This window comes from Heterodontus francisci, chromosome 24, assembly GCF_036365525.1.
Source record: "Heterodontus francisci isolate sHetFra1 chromosome 24, sHetFra1.hap1, whole genome shotgun sequence".
In the NCBI taxonomy this organism is placed as follows: domain Eukaryota; kingdom Metazoa; phylum Chordata; class Chondrichthyes; order Heterodontiformes; family Heterodontidae; genus Heterodontus; species Heterodontus francisci.
In genome coordinates this window covers 24267953-24284942 of record NC_090394.1, presented here as the reverse complement: position 1 = coordinate 24284942, position 16990 = coordinate 24267953, and the positions used below count along the sequence as shown (strand labels likewise).

At 41.9% G+C, this 16990-nt stretch overlaps 1 protein-coding gene across 1 annotated transcript in view; it reads left to right on the top strand.

The window, feature by feature from the left end:
• LOC137383598 (uncharacterized) overlaps nucleotides 1–16990 on the top strand; it is a 193722-nt gene that overhangs the window by 52120 nt on the left and 124612 nt on the right. Inside the window, exons 50-62 of the mRNA XM_068056755.1 lie at nucleotides 906–925; nucleotides 1208–1229; nucleotides 1321–1348; nucleotides 1612–1693; nucleotides 1906–2073; nucleotides 3649–3860; nucleotides 4659–4753; nucleotides 5320–5438; nucleotides 8665–8823; nucleotides 9928–10130; nucleotides 11079–11164; nucleotides 13018–13145; nucleotides 16097–16252. Coding sequence (XP_067912856.1) covers nucleotides 906–925; nucleotides 1208–1229; nucleotides 1321–1348; nucleotides 1612–1693; nucleotides 1906–2073; nucleotides 3649–3860; nucleotides 4659–4753; nucleotides 5320–5438; nucleotides 8665–8823; nucleotides 9928–10130; nucleotides 11079–11164; nucleotides 13018–13145; nucleotides 16097–16252 — 1478 coding nt within the window. The remainder of the gene's footprint in view (nucleotides 1–905; nucleotides 926–1207; nucleotides 1230–1320; nucleotides 1349–1611; nucleotides 1694–1905; nucleotides 2074–3648; nucleotides 3861–4658; nucleotides 4754–5319; nucleotides 5439–8664; nucleotides 8824–9927; nucleotides 10131–11078; nucleotides 11165–13017; nucleotides 13146–16096; nucleotides 16253–16990) is intronic.

Sequence of the window (16990 nt, the reverse complement as noted above, 5' to 3'; positions counted from 1 at the left end):
TTTGACCAGGAGCCAACGTAGGTCAGCAAGCACAGGACTGATGGGTGAAAAGGACTTTGTGCGAATATGGAAACAAGCAGCAGGGTTTTGGATGAGCTCATGTTTACAGAGGGTAGAATATGGGAGACTAGCCAGCAGTGCATTCAAATATCCAAGTCTATTGGTAAGAAAGGCATGGATGAGTGTTGCAGCAGAAGATGAGCTGAGGCAGAAGCTGGGTCTGGTTATGTTACGGAAGTGGATACAGCCGTCATAGTGATGGCGTGGGTGTGTGGTTGGAAGCTGATCTCCAGGTCAAATATGATGCAAAAGTACAAACAGTCAGGTTTAGACTGAGACAGTTGGCAGGGAGAGGGATGGAGTCGGTGAGAAGGAACATAGTTTTTAGCACAGACAGAAGACAATCCCACTATTTAATTGGAGGACTTTTCTGCTTATCCAGTACTGGACATCAGAAAAGCAGTCTGATAATTTAGCAACAGTGGAAGAGTCGAGAGAGGTGGCGGTGAGGTAGAGCTGGGTGTCATCAGCGTACATGTGAAAATGTGTTCACAGTTCACTGTTGGTTTTGTTGCCGTTTTGTACTAATAGCACACATTGATTCTGTTGTAGTGTAGTATGTGGAATAAATGAAATTACAACAGCCAAGGCAGTGATAGATGTTTTAAGGGGCTAGTATTTGCTGTCTGGCTCATTTACAGCACAGTGCATGTCAAACATAAAGTGTGGGCCCATTGTAATATTGGAAATGGATGAGCTGAGCAAAGGGAATGTGAAATTTCAGAAATATTTCCTTTTCCTTCTAAGATCAGTAACTGAGAGTGCAATTTAATATCATGTGGTTAATAATGGTAACCTATTATCAGGAGCACCTTTTAACAATCATCTTTTTGTTTTATTTTCAGAACCCCAACCTGATGATAGGGTAAGAGGGACGCAATAATTCGTATATTCAGAGGGGTCAATTTTTATTCCAATTTCTAGCCCAAGTGTTTTTCAAGCCACTATTTTGGTTGAAGCTTTGTGCTTTTTAGTTTACACCGTTGTTGCTTTTCGGCCTGTTAGGATTATGGAAAGGCCATTACTTTATTATGTTTTTCAAAACAGGCAATAATCTTACAGATATGCATAGTTTATCATGTTACTTTTATCTCCTCAATTTAAGATGGCTCAGTACTGACATATTATCTTGCTTTCTCTTCCTTAGCCTGGTAATAAGACAGTTAATGGTGAGTGCTTTTTCTACACTTTTTCTGATTTTATCAGTTAATCTGAGTGACATAATTCCTACATATTAATTTTTTTCTACTTTTCAAACAGAAACAACACTGTGTGCAGCTGTGAACAGGTAAGAATTTGTGGAGAATACCTTTTCTCAGGCGAGGCTGTGTCTTAGTGACCCTGTGAACTTGCTGCCGCGTGACATCACCTGACACTGAGAATATCCACAGCATCTGGCCTGAATAACTTAGATCTGGTTTGAAAACTTAAATCACAAGTTTGATTGGTTTCAAATCATGTGACATGCTGAGCATCCAATAGAAATTGTTCTGTTCTTTGTTCCTCAGTATATTTCCTTTCCTAAGTGGCAGTTTATTTGTCTCCACACAGTTCGGCTTTTAATAATTTCCTGATTAAAGTTAACCTGACCCAACTCTGCAATTTCAACGTTACAGACTACGCATGTGCTAAGGTAAGCTGTGTTTCCACTCAAATAAAACAAAGGAGTTGTAGAGCTGCTCAGTCTAAGACTGCATTTTAATCTTTGTTGTGACCACATTCAGCACTTACACTACTGAATGAATGAATTAACTGTGGAGTATTCCTCACTTGTTAATATTTTACATCATTGCACTGAGATGCCTTAATCCAACATCTTTTTTTTCCAAATGGATTCCTTTGCAGAGTGATCTGTTGCTTTCACGGTTAAGCAGTGATGCCTTGACGGGTATATTTCAGTGTTTCATTGGCCCAGATGCTCTGAAGAGGTCAGATCAAACAGCGCTGACTGTTTTTGTTCAGAAACTTGACAGAACCACTCTGAATGAGGCATTGGATAAGTTCAACAACAAGGTAATCAATTATTAACCAGAAATATTTGGTTGAGATACCTAAAGATATGCAGCCTTGGTTGGCTATCACTGGACAGGCTAATGGGCTGAATTTCCCTTCTTAAGCCAGTGCATGTTCAGGGCTGCCAGAACCCTGAAGGAAGACCATTGTAGCTGCACAAAATTATGGTAACATTCCCTCAACATTGACCACAGCCTCCTTAGAAGCCTAAGAAATCTCTTTTCAGATATAATAGGCTCATTATATATGGACCCTCTGTCAGATTTTACATGACTAACATGTTAGCTACCATTTCCTACATGATGGTCTGTGCTGTAGACAACTATGATGGTCTGTTTTGTAGCCAACCATTGGTGGCACATTTATTGAATGCCAGAGATGGAGCTGTTCATTTCTTTGATAGATTTCTGTGTCTTGTACATAAATGTAATTGCATTCATTGCTATGATGTGGTTGCTGTGAAACTTGGCTGACCTCGGTATCAATAAAGGTGGATTATAGGTTAACATACGGATGGTTAGTCAAGGTCATAATTGTTCTATGTAGTCACTGGAAAAGCCTAAAAGTTGTGTCTAGCTTAGAAATTGTAGATAACAACATCTTTTCAATCTCTTATGTTGGTTGGATTTTATATCAAGCAAGGTGCGATGAATATGAAGGTACTGAAACAGGCCCTTCGGCCCACCGAGTCTGTGCCGACCATCAACCACCCATTTATACTAATCCTACATTAATCCCATATTCCTACCACATTCCCACCTTCTCTCAATTCCCCTACCATCTACCTATACTAGGGGCAATTTACAATGGCCAATTTACCTATCAACCTGCAAGTCTTTGGCTGTGGGAGGAAACCGGAGCTCCCGGCGAAAACCCATGCAGTCGCAGGGAGAACTTGCAAGCTCCGCACAGGCAGTACCCAGAATTGAACCCGGGTCGCTGCAGCTGTGAGGCTGTTACCTCAGGATACAATAAGAGATTGCAAGAGGTGCGGCCATTGTTTGAAAGGTTCTAAGGTCAGGACTCATGTTTTCCTCACATAACTCAAAATATAATAAGTTGCAGCAAAAAGTAGAGTGAAGTATGAAAAGTTCTAATTGACGCAAAGTGATTAATTTTAACTTCACCCGCTTGGTGTGCTCAGATCAGCCACACGTCCTACACTCTACCCATTGACTTCAGTTGAGAGTGAAATGAGGCAGCGTGTAAAATGACTGACCGATCTGATTCCGTTGGTTTCTTGCCTGGCGGAATAAGTTAAACTTACCCCTCAAAAGTGAGCTTTTGTTCCCCAAGAATTAGATCTTTTAGAGCTGATCACAGAGATGCCATATTGTTGACATTCTGCCATTAACTCTACAGTCGCTAATTTTACTGTTATCAGATTGTTTAGTCAAGGATCAGATGAAGATACATTTTGTTCCTTATGCTTGTACGATTCTGCTGTATGATATTTTGGGTTAGAAATATTCCAGTTTTCTTTGAGGTCCCCTTGGAATGGAAGTATCCATTTTGAATCCTGTAAAGGGATCTCTTTCCTCACTGAGTTTAAACACATGTGATGGTTTGTTTCAGACCCTGAACACATCATCAATTCCTCTGATGACAAAGATCACATTCATGAAGTCCCTGTGGGAGATTGTGAAGACCATCCAAAACTTAACCAATGCCGATATCCTGAGAAAATGGTTCAAGGAGCGATTCAGGCCTTTCATTGCCGGCATTTCCCAGTCGGCGCTGAGCAACCTTCTGATGAGAAACATAACTTGTGATGGTTACCAAGCAGTGTGAGTGCAGGACTGTCTTTTACAATAATTCATTGTTACATAGGGGGAAACGGTGACATAGTGTTAATGAAACTGAATGAGTAATTCAGAGGCACAGGCTAATGTCCTGGGGATTTGGGTTCAAATCCCACTTTGGCAGCTGGTGGAATTTAAATTGAACTAATTAAGAAATTCAATTAATTACTAAAAATCTGGAATTAAAAGGTAGTCTCAGAAACTGTGCCATGAAACGACCACTGATTATTGTAAAAACCCATCTGTTTCACGAATGTCCTTTAGGGAAGGAGATCTGCTATCGTTACCTGGTCTGGCCTACATGTGACTCTCGACCCACAGCAATGTGGTTGATTCTTAACTGTCCTTTGAAATGGCCTAGCAAGCTAATCAGTTGTCAAGGGCAATTAGGGATGGGCAACAAATGCTGGCCTTTCCAGTGATTATCACTTCCCATGAAAGAATAAAAAAACATCTTCAGTTGGAAGAACAACTCCCATCAAAGAAATTTAAGTTCTTTATAGTCAGGGAGCACACTTAATACTAAGTGCTTTACACATGCTGGGGAATTTCAAGATCCAAATTCAATTTAGTAACAACTGAGCTTCACTCAGATTTTGGAACTGATCTCTGTAAGTTGTTCTTCTCCGTGGGAGAGGTAACTGCTATCAGCTTTCCGTTACAGGCACAAGACCTGACTATTGAGCATCTTTAGTGATGGATCCCAATTTGTTCTCTGCCAGATGAAAGATTACTATAAATCTGACATCTTATTGATAATACTATCAATGTTTATCCATTTAGCATAAAAGGACTGAATAATGGATTCAGGGAGATGCCACGTGGAACAAGAGAGTCTGTGCTGAGTGTGTGGATCCTGGGTTACCTCAACACCACAGGTAAGCTGGAAAGGTCTGTGAGTTCAGGAAAAAATTAGATTCACATCCAGTGAAATGAGAATCACAACAGTGTAGAAAATTTAACTTTTAAATAGTCCCTGTAAATCCAACTTAAACCAAGCTGGTACGAGCTGAAAGTTTAATGTGTTCAAAGGCATTCTGTCTTCATCTGTCTTTTTAATGCATTTGAAAATTTCTGAGCAGTTCAAATGTTAATGTGAGAAAGTACAAACATAAAATGTTTGTCCTAATATTTTTCTTTGACAGTTGTTTATGTTAATATGTGGGAACAATAACTTTATTTTTTTGCCAAAAAACAAATGGCATAATCCAAGCCATCTAATTTATTATGTCATGCAATGCAATTAAAGGCTAGGTTGATGGACTCAGTGCAGTTGTACCAGTGCTCAAGATTCATATTAAAACATAGCTCTTATAAAATGTTATTCTAAGTGACTCTGCAACAGAAGCACAGTGTTTTAATTATAAATATGAAACTGTTCTAGGTCATCAATTAGAAAATGTTGAATGCACACAGCGAACCTCCTTTTATCCTTTAATTGCAGGTGCTGGTTGTATCAGCAACACTAATGGGTCCAGAGACTGGCTGCTGAAGAACTGGGGAATGTTCAGTCAACTTGTTCAGATAGAGGATTTAACCAGGCTGAATCCAGACTTCAGTGCAGTAAGTTTCAGAACCAGTCCAGATGGACAGATTTTTGGTGTCTCAGGGAATCAACGATATGGGGAGGAGGCGGGAAAGTGGAGTTGAGGCAGAAGATCAGTTTGAATGGCGGAACAGGCTGAAGGGGCTGTATAGTCTGCTCCTGCTCCTATTTCTTATGTTCTTATGTTTTTATGAGCCTTTAGGATGCTGAATAAAATGATTTTGTTGTCCAAAGTTTGTTCTAATAAGAATGAAATTATTATGGCTGAGGTACTAAATAAGTAATTTGCACCTGTCTACCAAGGAAGAAGATGCTGCCCAAGTCATAGTGAAAGATGAGGTAGCTGAGACACTGGAAGGGGTAAAAATTGATAGAGGAGATATTAGATAGGCTGGCTGTACTTAAAGCTGATAAGTTACCAGGACCAGATGAGATGCCTCCAAGGATACAAAGGTAGAAATTGTGGAGGCACTGGCCATAATCTTCCAAACGTCCTTAGATACTGAGGTGGTGCCAGAGGACTGGAGAATTGCAAATGTTATACCCTTGTTCAAGAAAGGGTGTAAGGGTGAGCCCAGCAACTACAGGCCAGTCAGTTTAACCTCAGTTGTGGTAAAGCTTTTAGAAATGATAATTTGGGGCAAAATAAGAGTCACTTGGAGAAATGTGGATTAATTAAGGAAAGCTGACACAGATTTGTTCAGGACAAATCATGTTTAACTAATTTGTTTGAGTTTTTTCATGAAATAACAGAGTATTGGTGACGGCAATGCTGTTGATGTGGTGTACATGGACTTCTAAAAGGCATTTGATAAAGTGCCACATAACAGGCTGATCAGCAAGGTTCGAGCCCGTGGAATAAAAAAGACAGTTGTAGCGTGGATATGAAATTGGCTGAATGACAGGAAACAGAGAGTAGTGGTGAACAGTTCTTTTGGACTGGAGAAAGGTGTCCAGTGATGCTCCCCAGGGGTCAGTGTTAGGACCCCTGCTTTTATTGATCTACATTAATGTCCTAGACTTGAGTGTACAGGGCACAATTTTAAAATTTGCAGATAACACAAAACTTGGAAGCATTGTGAACTGAGAGGAGGCTAGTGATAAACTTCAAGAGGACATAGCCAGGCTGGTAGAATGGGCAGACAAGTGGCAGATGAAATTTAATGCAGAGAGGTGTGAAGTGATTCATTTTTGTGGGAGGAACAAGGAGAGGCAGTATAAAATAAAGGGTACAATTCTAAAAGGATGCAGGAGCAGAAAGACTTGGAAATATATGTGCACAAATCGTTGAAGGTGGCCGGTTGAGAAAGCAATTAATAAAGCACACGGGATCCTGGGCTTTATAAGTATGACATAGAGTACAAAAACAAGGAAGTTGTGATAAACCTGTATATAAAGCACTGGTTAGCCCTCAACTTGAATATTGTGTCCACTTCTGGCCACCACATTTTAGGAAGGATGTGAAGGCATTAGAGAGGGGGCAGAAAAAATTCACAAGAATTGTTCCAGGGATGAGGAACTTCAGTTGTGTGGATTGATTGGAGAAACTGGGACTCTTCCCTTGAAGAAGAGAAGATTAAGAGGAGATTTGATAGAGGTGTTCAAAATCATGAGGGATCTGGACAGAATAGATAGGGACAATTTAAGGTCACCAATTTAAGGTGACTGGCAAAAGAAGCAAAGGTGACATGAGGAAAAACTTTTTTACGCAGCAAGTGGTTAGCATCTGGAATGCACAGTCTGAGAGTGTGATGGAAACAGCTTCAGTTATGAGTTTCAAAAGAGAATTGGACAGTTATCTGAAGAGATTATCTGCAGAGCTACAGAGAAAAGTCGGGTGAGTGGGATTAGGCTCTTGCAGAGAGCCAGCACAGACACGAGGGACCGAATGGTCTCCTTCTGTGCTGTAACCACTCTATGATTCTATTCTTTGATTGGACAGGTCTTTAATGTGAAGAAGATTTAAATAATGTGGTTAAATAACTACATTTCATGGTACTTTAGTGTTGCAGTCTTATAAGTTTCACCTTAGGTTTGAATGAAGTAATACTTTTTAAAGGCATCATTAGTTTAATAAGATTAAATCATCTACTTTAGTCTCCTATTATTATGAAGTTTTCCCTGCTTCGAAGATGAAGGGCTGGATTTTATACACCCCGGCAGCGTGCCGCCATGCCGCTGCGATCTTCCTAGCAGTGGCCCATGATAATGTGCCGCTCGGCCCGCCCCCGCCAAACACGTAGAGGGGGCGGGATCTCCGAGACCAGCAACGGCATCAGCTGCCTGCGCTCGGGCACTGGCGCCATTTTTAAACAGCAGTCAATGCTGCCAGCTTATTAACATTTTTAAATTTATGCACCCCCTCCCCCACTGTACCAATCAAAAATCCGTTGCCCCTTTTCTCATCCCCAATAACAATTAAATTCAATATTTGCCCAAACCCTGCCCCCACCCCCGCAAAAACACTTATCTTCAAGACTTGAACTTGCTCCCCTCAAACTGAACAAAGTGCAGTTTCCCACCATCCCCTGTACTAGTACTGTAAATCTCACTCTGATCCCCCTCCCCGAGCCCCGCCCCCGTCATGGAGCTCGATGTCAGGAGCTCGGTAAAATCCCGGCCAAAGTTGCCATTTGTAAACAGATGCCATTCAACAGTGCAATTGCCTTTTACTCTACAGTGAAGATGTGAGTCACTGTTTGTACATAAACTCAACTCATGTCAGTATTATTACATTTACTAAAATGTTCTATTCTCCTGTGCCAGTAGGTATCATTAATAATAAAAAGGTTAATGGAACTTCATCAATGACAAGAATGTTTGGCCAAATTTAATTGCACCTATTGAACAAACACAAGAAAATGGATGGAAAATGAATTGGCACATGAGTGCAGTGGTATTTTAAACAGAAGCTTCAGTGAATTCCACTGGGGTAAAAATTTATCCTGGAAGGTAGCACAAAATGGGTGATAATGAATTGACTGCCTATTTTGCACTCTGTACAATTTTCATTTTCCATTGATTCTCCTATTTTGAACTATCCCCCAAGATGAATTTCTACACCATTGTGTCTAACTCCTCTAATTAGAAACTCATTGATTCCAAGTTGATTGAAAATAACAGCGAAAATATGCACCAAACAAATTTTATGTGTGTCTCTGTGAAGATCAGTCATTTGTTAATCTGCAGGATTCATATCATCTTCATAAGAGAATTAATCTTCAGGGTTTTCTTATTTCACAGCTAAATGCAGCGGAATTACTTACACCTTCCCAACTAGGAGACTTTGCTGGTAAAAATGGAACATTGACTAATGCTGATGATGTACAGAAGGTTTTCACCAGCATCACTAGTGCCACTGTTACTGAGTTCATCGACAGTTTCAGAAATGCTGCCAATCAGGTAGGAGACTGTTTCAACTTATTTTAATCCCACCACCCCCCCCCCCCCCCCCCCACCAGCAATTTCCCCAGATGAATCAACGTTTCAGGTCTGTGTGACCTTTCATCAGAACTGGCAAAAGTAATAGGTTTTGAACAAGTGACAGTGGGAAGGGGGGCAGAAGAAGAAGAAAAGGAAGGTCAGTGAAGGGTGGAGGGCAGGAGAAATTAAGTGGCAAAAGGTTTCATGGTACAAAGCCAAGGGGAGTCATATTGGGAAAAGTAAAGAATCAAAAGATGTGTCAGGGCGAGGTGTAAATGGCAGGATAGCAGCTGCCAAACATAAAGCCAAGGGAATAAGAAAGAAACAAATAGGTTGGTTGGGGGGAGGGTGGGAACAAACCAGCAAAAAAACACAGAAAAAGAAAAAAATGGGAGCGGGGTTATGATCTAAAATTATTGATCTCAGTATTGAGTCTAGAAGGCTGTGAAGTTCCCAATCGAAAGATGAGGTGCTGTTCCTCAAACTTGCTGTGAGCTTCATTGGAACACTGTAGCAGGCCAAACACAGAAAGGTCAGAGTGGGAGCAAGGTGGAGAATTAAAATTACAAGCGACAGGAAGCTCGGGGTCATGCTTGCAGACTGAGAGAAGGTGTTCTGCAAAGCGGTCACCTACTTTCCATTTAGTCTCCCCAGGGTAGAGAAGACCACATTGTGAGCAGCAAATACAGTAAACCAAATTGAAAGAAGTACAAGTAAATTGCTGTTTCATTTAGAAGGAGTGTTTGAGGCCTTGGACAGTAAGAAGAGAGCAGTTAAAAGGGCAGGTGTTACATCTCTTGCGCTTGTATGGAAAGGGCAGGAGGTGATGGGGGTTTCTGAGGAGTGGACTAGGGTGTTGCAGAGGGAACGGTCCCTTTCAGCATTCCGAAGGGACACATTGCAACATATATTCCTCCTTCTACTATATGAATTTTCTGCAAAGTAGACTGGACCAGCTGGAATTGAGCTGTCAGAATCCCCCCTGACATTTAAAGCAGTTTTCAGTGCTGGATTAGGAATTATTATCTATTTTTGGATTAATACTATTCCCCCACCATTCCCTTCCCCCCAAAACTATTTCAGGACAATGTGGTTTTCGCTCCTGATGTCAGATCAGTTTTACTGCGAGAAGTTCTGAACCGTACGCTACCAATTCTTTCGAGTGCCAGCAGCACCGAGCTTCAGTTCTGGTTTGGTACAAGACTGAAGATACTGCTCACAGGACTCACAGAAAACCTGGTGCCTTTAATCTTTGTCACCGAGAGCTGCAATGGATCTCAAATCATGTAAGTGCAGGTTTCTTTGTTTTGGTAGGAAAATGGGGAAATTGAATTAATTAGCATTGATGCTTTTGGTAGCAGTGAAGAATACTTTGAAATTGAATGCCAACAGAACTTTGGTCTTTGCCTTTGCATTCCTGGCATTTGTTATGTTGCTCTTTGTCATTGGTTGTCTAACCTTAAAGCAGTTGGATCCCCTAATAGCTCGGTTGGTAAATGCTGCCCATAATGTTGTTCCCAGTCACGAAAAGAAGGTAGATCTCTGTTTTGTGCTGAATTAGCCGATGTCGGTTGGAGCAGTAGCCCTTTGACTCAGTAGGAGGAAATCTCAGCCATGAAGCCTGCATCTCATTGCAATTGAGTTAACCCAGCTACAAAGTGGAAATCTGTGGACATCGGCTATGATACCCCCAAGGTCTAGACTCTCAAATAAAACTGGATATTGGAGAGCAGCCTGTACCATCAACACCTTCAAAGGAGTTGAGGAGTAAAAGGAATATGATTGCACCAGCATTGTGAATGTTTTGGGCAATTGGGAATTTCATTTTGATGGAACTGCTTCATCTACAGTGGACCTCTTTAATAGTAAGGGAAGTTTTCCAAGAAGAAACCAGTTCTTAATTGAAATTATGCTTCCACAGTTATTCCACCAAAATGAATTTTTTTCAATTTCATGGTAACATGAAAGTAGATTTTATAAATTTGTGCTGCTGGTATGGATCTTCATGTGCTGGGAATTTGGGCATTGGGGCCTGTTAGATTTTCCATCCATTAAAATTAATGACGATAAGTTTTTTGGGGACCTGATAATCTCTATATACAAATTTCCAATGTATGCTGCCACTGCAAGTAGCTCCAAACTGGGCTGCAAATCTGTGAAATACAAACATTAATATTAAGAAAACATTGCTGTTAATTATAGTGATCAGTGTACCTCATTCATTTTTTTTGTAGTGTCTCAACACTGAGCTCAATCAAACAGCAGCTGACTAGCAGTGTTCAAGAAGCTATATATAGAAACATACTAGCTTACAGTAAAGGTAATGAAATTAAGTTTGACTATATTCATAAATGTGATTGTTCCTGTTCAACAGACTCTGGTAACTTGAGCTTAAGTGACTTTTAATACTATATGACTGCCCAATAATACGTTCAATTTCCTAGTCTGTCACTGTAACATTGATCATGTTGGTTTATTCATGTTTGGGCTTGGTAAAACACTTGGGGAAAAGGGCTTAAATTGGATCGTGTAGGGACCGTTTTTCAGGCGCTATGTGGCCTCTGCAGGCTCCAAAGTGGCAGTCAGGAAACATGTACACACTTCCAACTTGGATAAGAACAAGACAGAGGTGTCCTTTACCCATCCCTGAAGCAGGCAGGACCTTGGCATATGTAAAAAAGATACTTAGCGCCTGCTTCAGATCCCTACTGCAACATTGGTTTGACCTCGAGGCAGCTAGTTCTAAAACTAACCCTGAACATCAAGTAAATTAAAAAAAAAGGCAAATATCACGAACACCATTCTGATCGCCCCGAACGTACCACCCCAGCTCCAATGTCCAGGACCTTTGATCCTGACAGAGGCCCCAATCTGTCCACCTGAAGCACAATCCTGAGTTCAGACCCCCTGAGCTCCCTTTCAAAACTCTCAAAGCCAGGTTCAAGACCCTCCCCAGCCCCCATCTCAATTTTAAGCACTTAGTTGTTGGATTGGCAAGGTCTTCATTATGCCAAAGTCCAACATCTGTGGCTCGGAGGCCCTAACTGTTTGAAAGTGGGGGAATAACGCTGTGTCTGGTGGGTGTGGAGGGGTAGGGATGCAGCACCTGAATTTAACCCCCTTTCTCCAATAATTTGCATTTGCAAGATATCTGACAAATCTTGCAAACTTTTACACTTGTTCCAAAATGTGCAGTCTGCTGAGTACCACCTATTTTTCACGTGGATTTGAACAGTATGAAATCACTTGTGCGAGGAAACACTTGCTCCATGAAACATTCCCAGTGGACTAGAGAATACGCATGCCAATACTCACTGTGCACAAGAACAATAGTAATGGCTAGTATTGTGGAGAATAAGCTGTGATAATGCAGTCACCATTTTGAGCTTCAGACAAATGCTAGTTAATGTAATAAATACACATTTTTGTTGAATAATTCATAACTTTAGAGAAAATAAAAGGGAATTTATCCAAACCAAACCTTTTTGCCTAAATAATAGGTTCTGAACAACCAGGTGGGTGCACGTCCCAGGGCTGGGGGAGATTCCCAATTTGACATTGCAATGGCAGAATTAGGGCGCACCATAGTAAAGAGACGAGAAAGTCTGGTGGAGATTCCTGGGCTAGAGGGAGTGTCACAACACCCAACACTTACGCTTAGAAGCCAAACTTAACTGCCCTTCTCCCCACTTTATAAGAGTGCTGCATTTAAATATATATATTTTTAGATTGCTGTTCTTTGCAGGTGTTTAGGTTTTGATCCTAACCTGGGTCCCCAGGTGGGGCTCACTTTGTAGGGGACAACCCTACCACAGGCCCCTCTGTGGGCCAGAAATGTGGTATTTCTGTCAGAAGGACTTTCAGGTACCACATATCCTGCACTGATAGTTGCCCTGGGCAGGCCATCCTGGTATTCCTGGTATATCTGGATCCCAATGTAATTTCTGACTCTTCCAATGCACCCCAATGCCAGAAGAGTCATGGACTTTCAACCCCTTTGATCCTAGTGACCAGTTATTAAATAAATTTATCCTTGTTCTGTTGCATTATTTGGGCATGGCACAGATCCATAGCTAAACTAGATGACAGATTGCTAGTTACAAGGTGACATCTTTATGGCAGTACTTGTTTGGAAGATAACCAGAATATTTACTGTTGTTTTTCTTTCCCTAGCAATCCCTCTTCGTTGTTACGAAAACAACAGTTTCAGCCTTTACCTGAACAGCCAGTTTGAAAATTTCTCTGAGTTTCTAACTCTGTCTGATGTATCATCATTGGTTCCTCCCAACCGTACTGTTGAGGTAAGAACAGTGGGATTAATTTTAAACACCCATCCCCCAACCACCACTAAGGGTGGGAGATTGTCGGAGGTTGGGTTAAATTGGTAAATATGTGAAATCCGACTCCAACCCTCTGTGAAGGTGCCTACTTCCAGATTAACTGCAGTGGTTTTGGGGGCTTGACCGAGTAACCCACTCCGGAAAGGCAGCTCTTTTAATTAAAATATATAAGTAAGGATTCCGGAAATCAGTCAGCTAAAGGGAGGCGAGAACTGCCAGATTCTATTTGAAGCGCTGGCTGTGTGTCGAGAGGAGCAAAAGTGCTTCCCCCGGCCACCCAAGTTAATCTTCTGCGGCTATCTGCCTCACCCTCCCCGTGATCTCCTTCCCTCCCCGCAATCTGCTGACCGTCCAACATGCAATCTTTTCCAATTGCCGAGACTGTCCCCATGGCTCCCTGGCTGCAGTCTTCTACTGCAAGGTTTTCCACCTGGCAGCCAGCCTTTCTCTTAATCAGGCTGGGTAGGAAATGGAGTAATAAATATTGATGAGGTCCTGCTGTTAAATTCAGCTGGACCTCTTACATTTCCGCACAAATGTGTCCCCACTTCCTCTCCACTTCACAGTAAATATCCCCAGTGTGATTTCTCTTGTGAAATGGGACAATTCAATCACCACACGAGGAGATTCAGGTAAAGGTTTTAATTGTTTATTCGCTCCCACGTTTGATCAGTCACCACGCGCCACCCGAAGAAGCAAGGCGGGCTGTAAGGGACGATGTAGGAGCGAGTGGCCGAGAGGAGGGAAGCAGCACGGCCTAGAGCTAGCGGCTGGGGAAGTGGGGGGAGGTGCGGGGAAGCAAGGAGCAAGTGGCTGGAGAGCGGGGTGGCGCAAAGCAAGGAACAATCGGCCAGGGGAGTGGGGGGGGGGGGAGCAGTGAGGCCTGGAGCGAGTGCCAAGGGGGAGAGCTCCAGTCTTAAAGTCTCCCATTCAGCCGTTTCCTCCAGCTGTGTGGGGGGCTGGATACCCGATGATGCTTTATCGCGTATGAACGAAGATGTGCCAGGCGTGATTGCGCAATGACATTTGTGTGGCGCGATGACGTCATCCCGTGCATGCATCAATTAGTCCTGGCAAGATGTAGCTGTGCATGTGCGCAGCTTGGCACATTCCGATGACATCAGCGGGCCACTGCGTTGTCAGGAGTCACTTTGATATGAATATTGAAAACCTCTAGGCACTGTTGAAATAGCATTTTTGAATAAAACAATGATGGGACACAGAGGGCTGAATTTTACAAGCCCTCCGACATCGGGGATCATGGCAGTGGTGGTGGGGGCCCAGAAAATTCTTCTGGGGGCGTCCCGCCACGACCCCTGATGCTGAGAAGGCCTCGCCACATTTTCCCTGCGGTGGCAGCGAGACCTCATTTCAATATTAAAATTAAATTAAGCATATGCAAATAAACATACTTTTTCCCGGCAGCCATCCCACGCCAATATTCCGGCCGTTGGCCGGAGTTCTGAGGTGTGACACTGGTGGGGGGGGAGGAGGAGCGAAGTTATTAGGGCAGGGGGTGGGGGCAGGAAGTGGGGCTAACACTTTGTATTGCTGATGGGATGGTGGGAAGGGGTTGAAGGGCAAAGGTAACAAAGTTCAGGGGGGGGCAAAGTTGGTGATGGGAAGAAAAGTATTTTATGTGTGTAAAATACATTAAATGGTCATGGGGGGGGGGTGGGAGAGTGGCTTCGATCGGTTAATAAAATTTTAACTTTTAATTTGCCATCCATGGCCCTTTAAAAATTAAAATTGCCGGTAAGGTCTTGCAGCCCTTTAACAATTGCGCCGGCGCCTGCGCGATGGCGCCGGACGCCATTGCCAGTGACAGAGCGGCCACCCCCTCTACATAATTAGGGGCGGCTGTTCTGCCCCTCCATTTAAATGAGCCCCCGCGCATGTGCCGCACCTTCTACAAAGCTCACTGCCGAGAACGAGCTTACAAAATTGAACCCAGAGTTTGGGGATAATTTTAAACCCCCACACACACAATGGGAAACTGCCCAAAATGTGTTCGAAATTGTGAGCATTATGTTCCAGTTCACGTTTCTGCTCGAGTATTTTGCATAATCACAAACACAAAATCTTTCATGAAGCAGCTCAATCAGGCAGTGAAATAAAACATAATTGTTGACTTTCTTTTAAAAAATATTTCTTGATGTATTTAAAAATGGTAATCTGGTACAGTTGTATTAACACAGCTGAAAATGGGTTCATCACAAAAAAGAAACAATTTTAATAGGAGTCTCCAATCCTTTACCTGTGGGTAACTTCATTTAAAATAATTGAAAATGACTTTTTTTGAAAAAAAAGCTATACTGAATGATTTACTACTTACATTGCTGTACACCATTTGGCTTTTTAGTGAATTCAGCATTTTTTTTGATATGAAAAAGCTTTAAAAACATGCCGACTAGTGGTAACTGTGCCTGGGCATCTAGCAAAATCAGTGCGATTTGACAAGCCTTCCCTAATCAGCGCAGTCAGTGGAATCTTGCAATGTTGCCTTGGGGGCATAGCCAATTTTATAACTGGGGTTTTACCCGAGCGAATCGCATCTTGAACCAGCATTAAAAAAATCACAGAAACTTGAGTATAAGTATTTTTGGGCATGACCCTTCTGTTTTAAATTTCCCAATCTTTTCCACTGGTTTGGTTGATTCCGCTCAGCGTATGCTGATTTTACTGGGGTAAAAGAGCAGAAATTCTATTCTCTTCAATATTTTTGAAGAAAAGCAATGTATTCCTATATAGTTTAGATTCTTATTGGAGTAATATGGGGGCTTGACATGCTCCATTGGAGAATGCAGTGACATTTCCCGTTTTGTTCAAGTTCCCGCACAGTCTTTACTTTTTATTGCTTCATACAGTCTGCCTCAAAAAAGGTTACGAATTTCCCTATTGTGTTTTTATAGGTGTTTAATGCTGCCGATCCCAGTGATTTTGCTGATTTGTTCAGCAGGCCTGGATTCATTGATGACAACAATATTCTGATCATGGTGTTAATGAATTACCAAACAATCCAGGATCTGGCAACATTTGTGGATCAGTTCAACCAAAAGACACAAGATGTGAGCTGCCAGTGTTATTTGTACATTTAAAATCACAGGAGTTAAATAATTGTAATGCCATTTCTTTGGGGGTTTCCATGGACCGTACACCAAAGTTGCAGCGGAGAATCGGAAGAAACCTCATAGAAGTTCAATCCAACAAAATTTGGCAGAGCACGTTGAGGTTTTCCGACTTCAACTTTCTTACCTGTCACATCCACAAGTCTCTGAGCTGTCTGAAAGATTGGAGGCTAGTTGCCAATGATTACACTTATGTGGTACATGATGCAAGATTCAGACATCATAGTACATTCGACACAAAATCAAATTATAAGATAGTATTGCTCGGGAATAAAATCCAAATCCGGATCCTTGAGCTGGAATGCGTTCAAGCTCCCTTGCACAGGCAAAATCATTAGAACGTTTTCCTGCACTTAAGATCATGTAAAAGAACTACCATCATCAGATATTCATGCTGTGATTTATAAGGTCAGATCTTCTAATCACATTTGAAGGATACGGATTTCATATCCTTCAAAGACAGGTCTGAATCTCAGGTCTTACTTTAATGCTAGTTCTTTTTTCAATATTGAACAATTAATAATCTGAGAACAATAATGAACTACCAAAAATATTACAGCCTAAATATTACAAAATAATCAGATGGAGGATTCCATATACATTAAAGGATTGGGAAATGTTAGTCATTGAGAAGGGTAGGGATGAGGGATCCAGCAATCACTGACAGATCCACAGGTG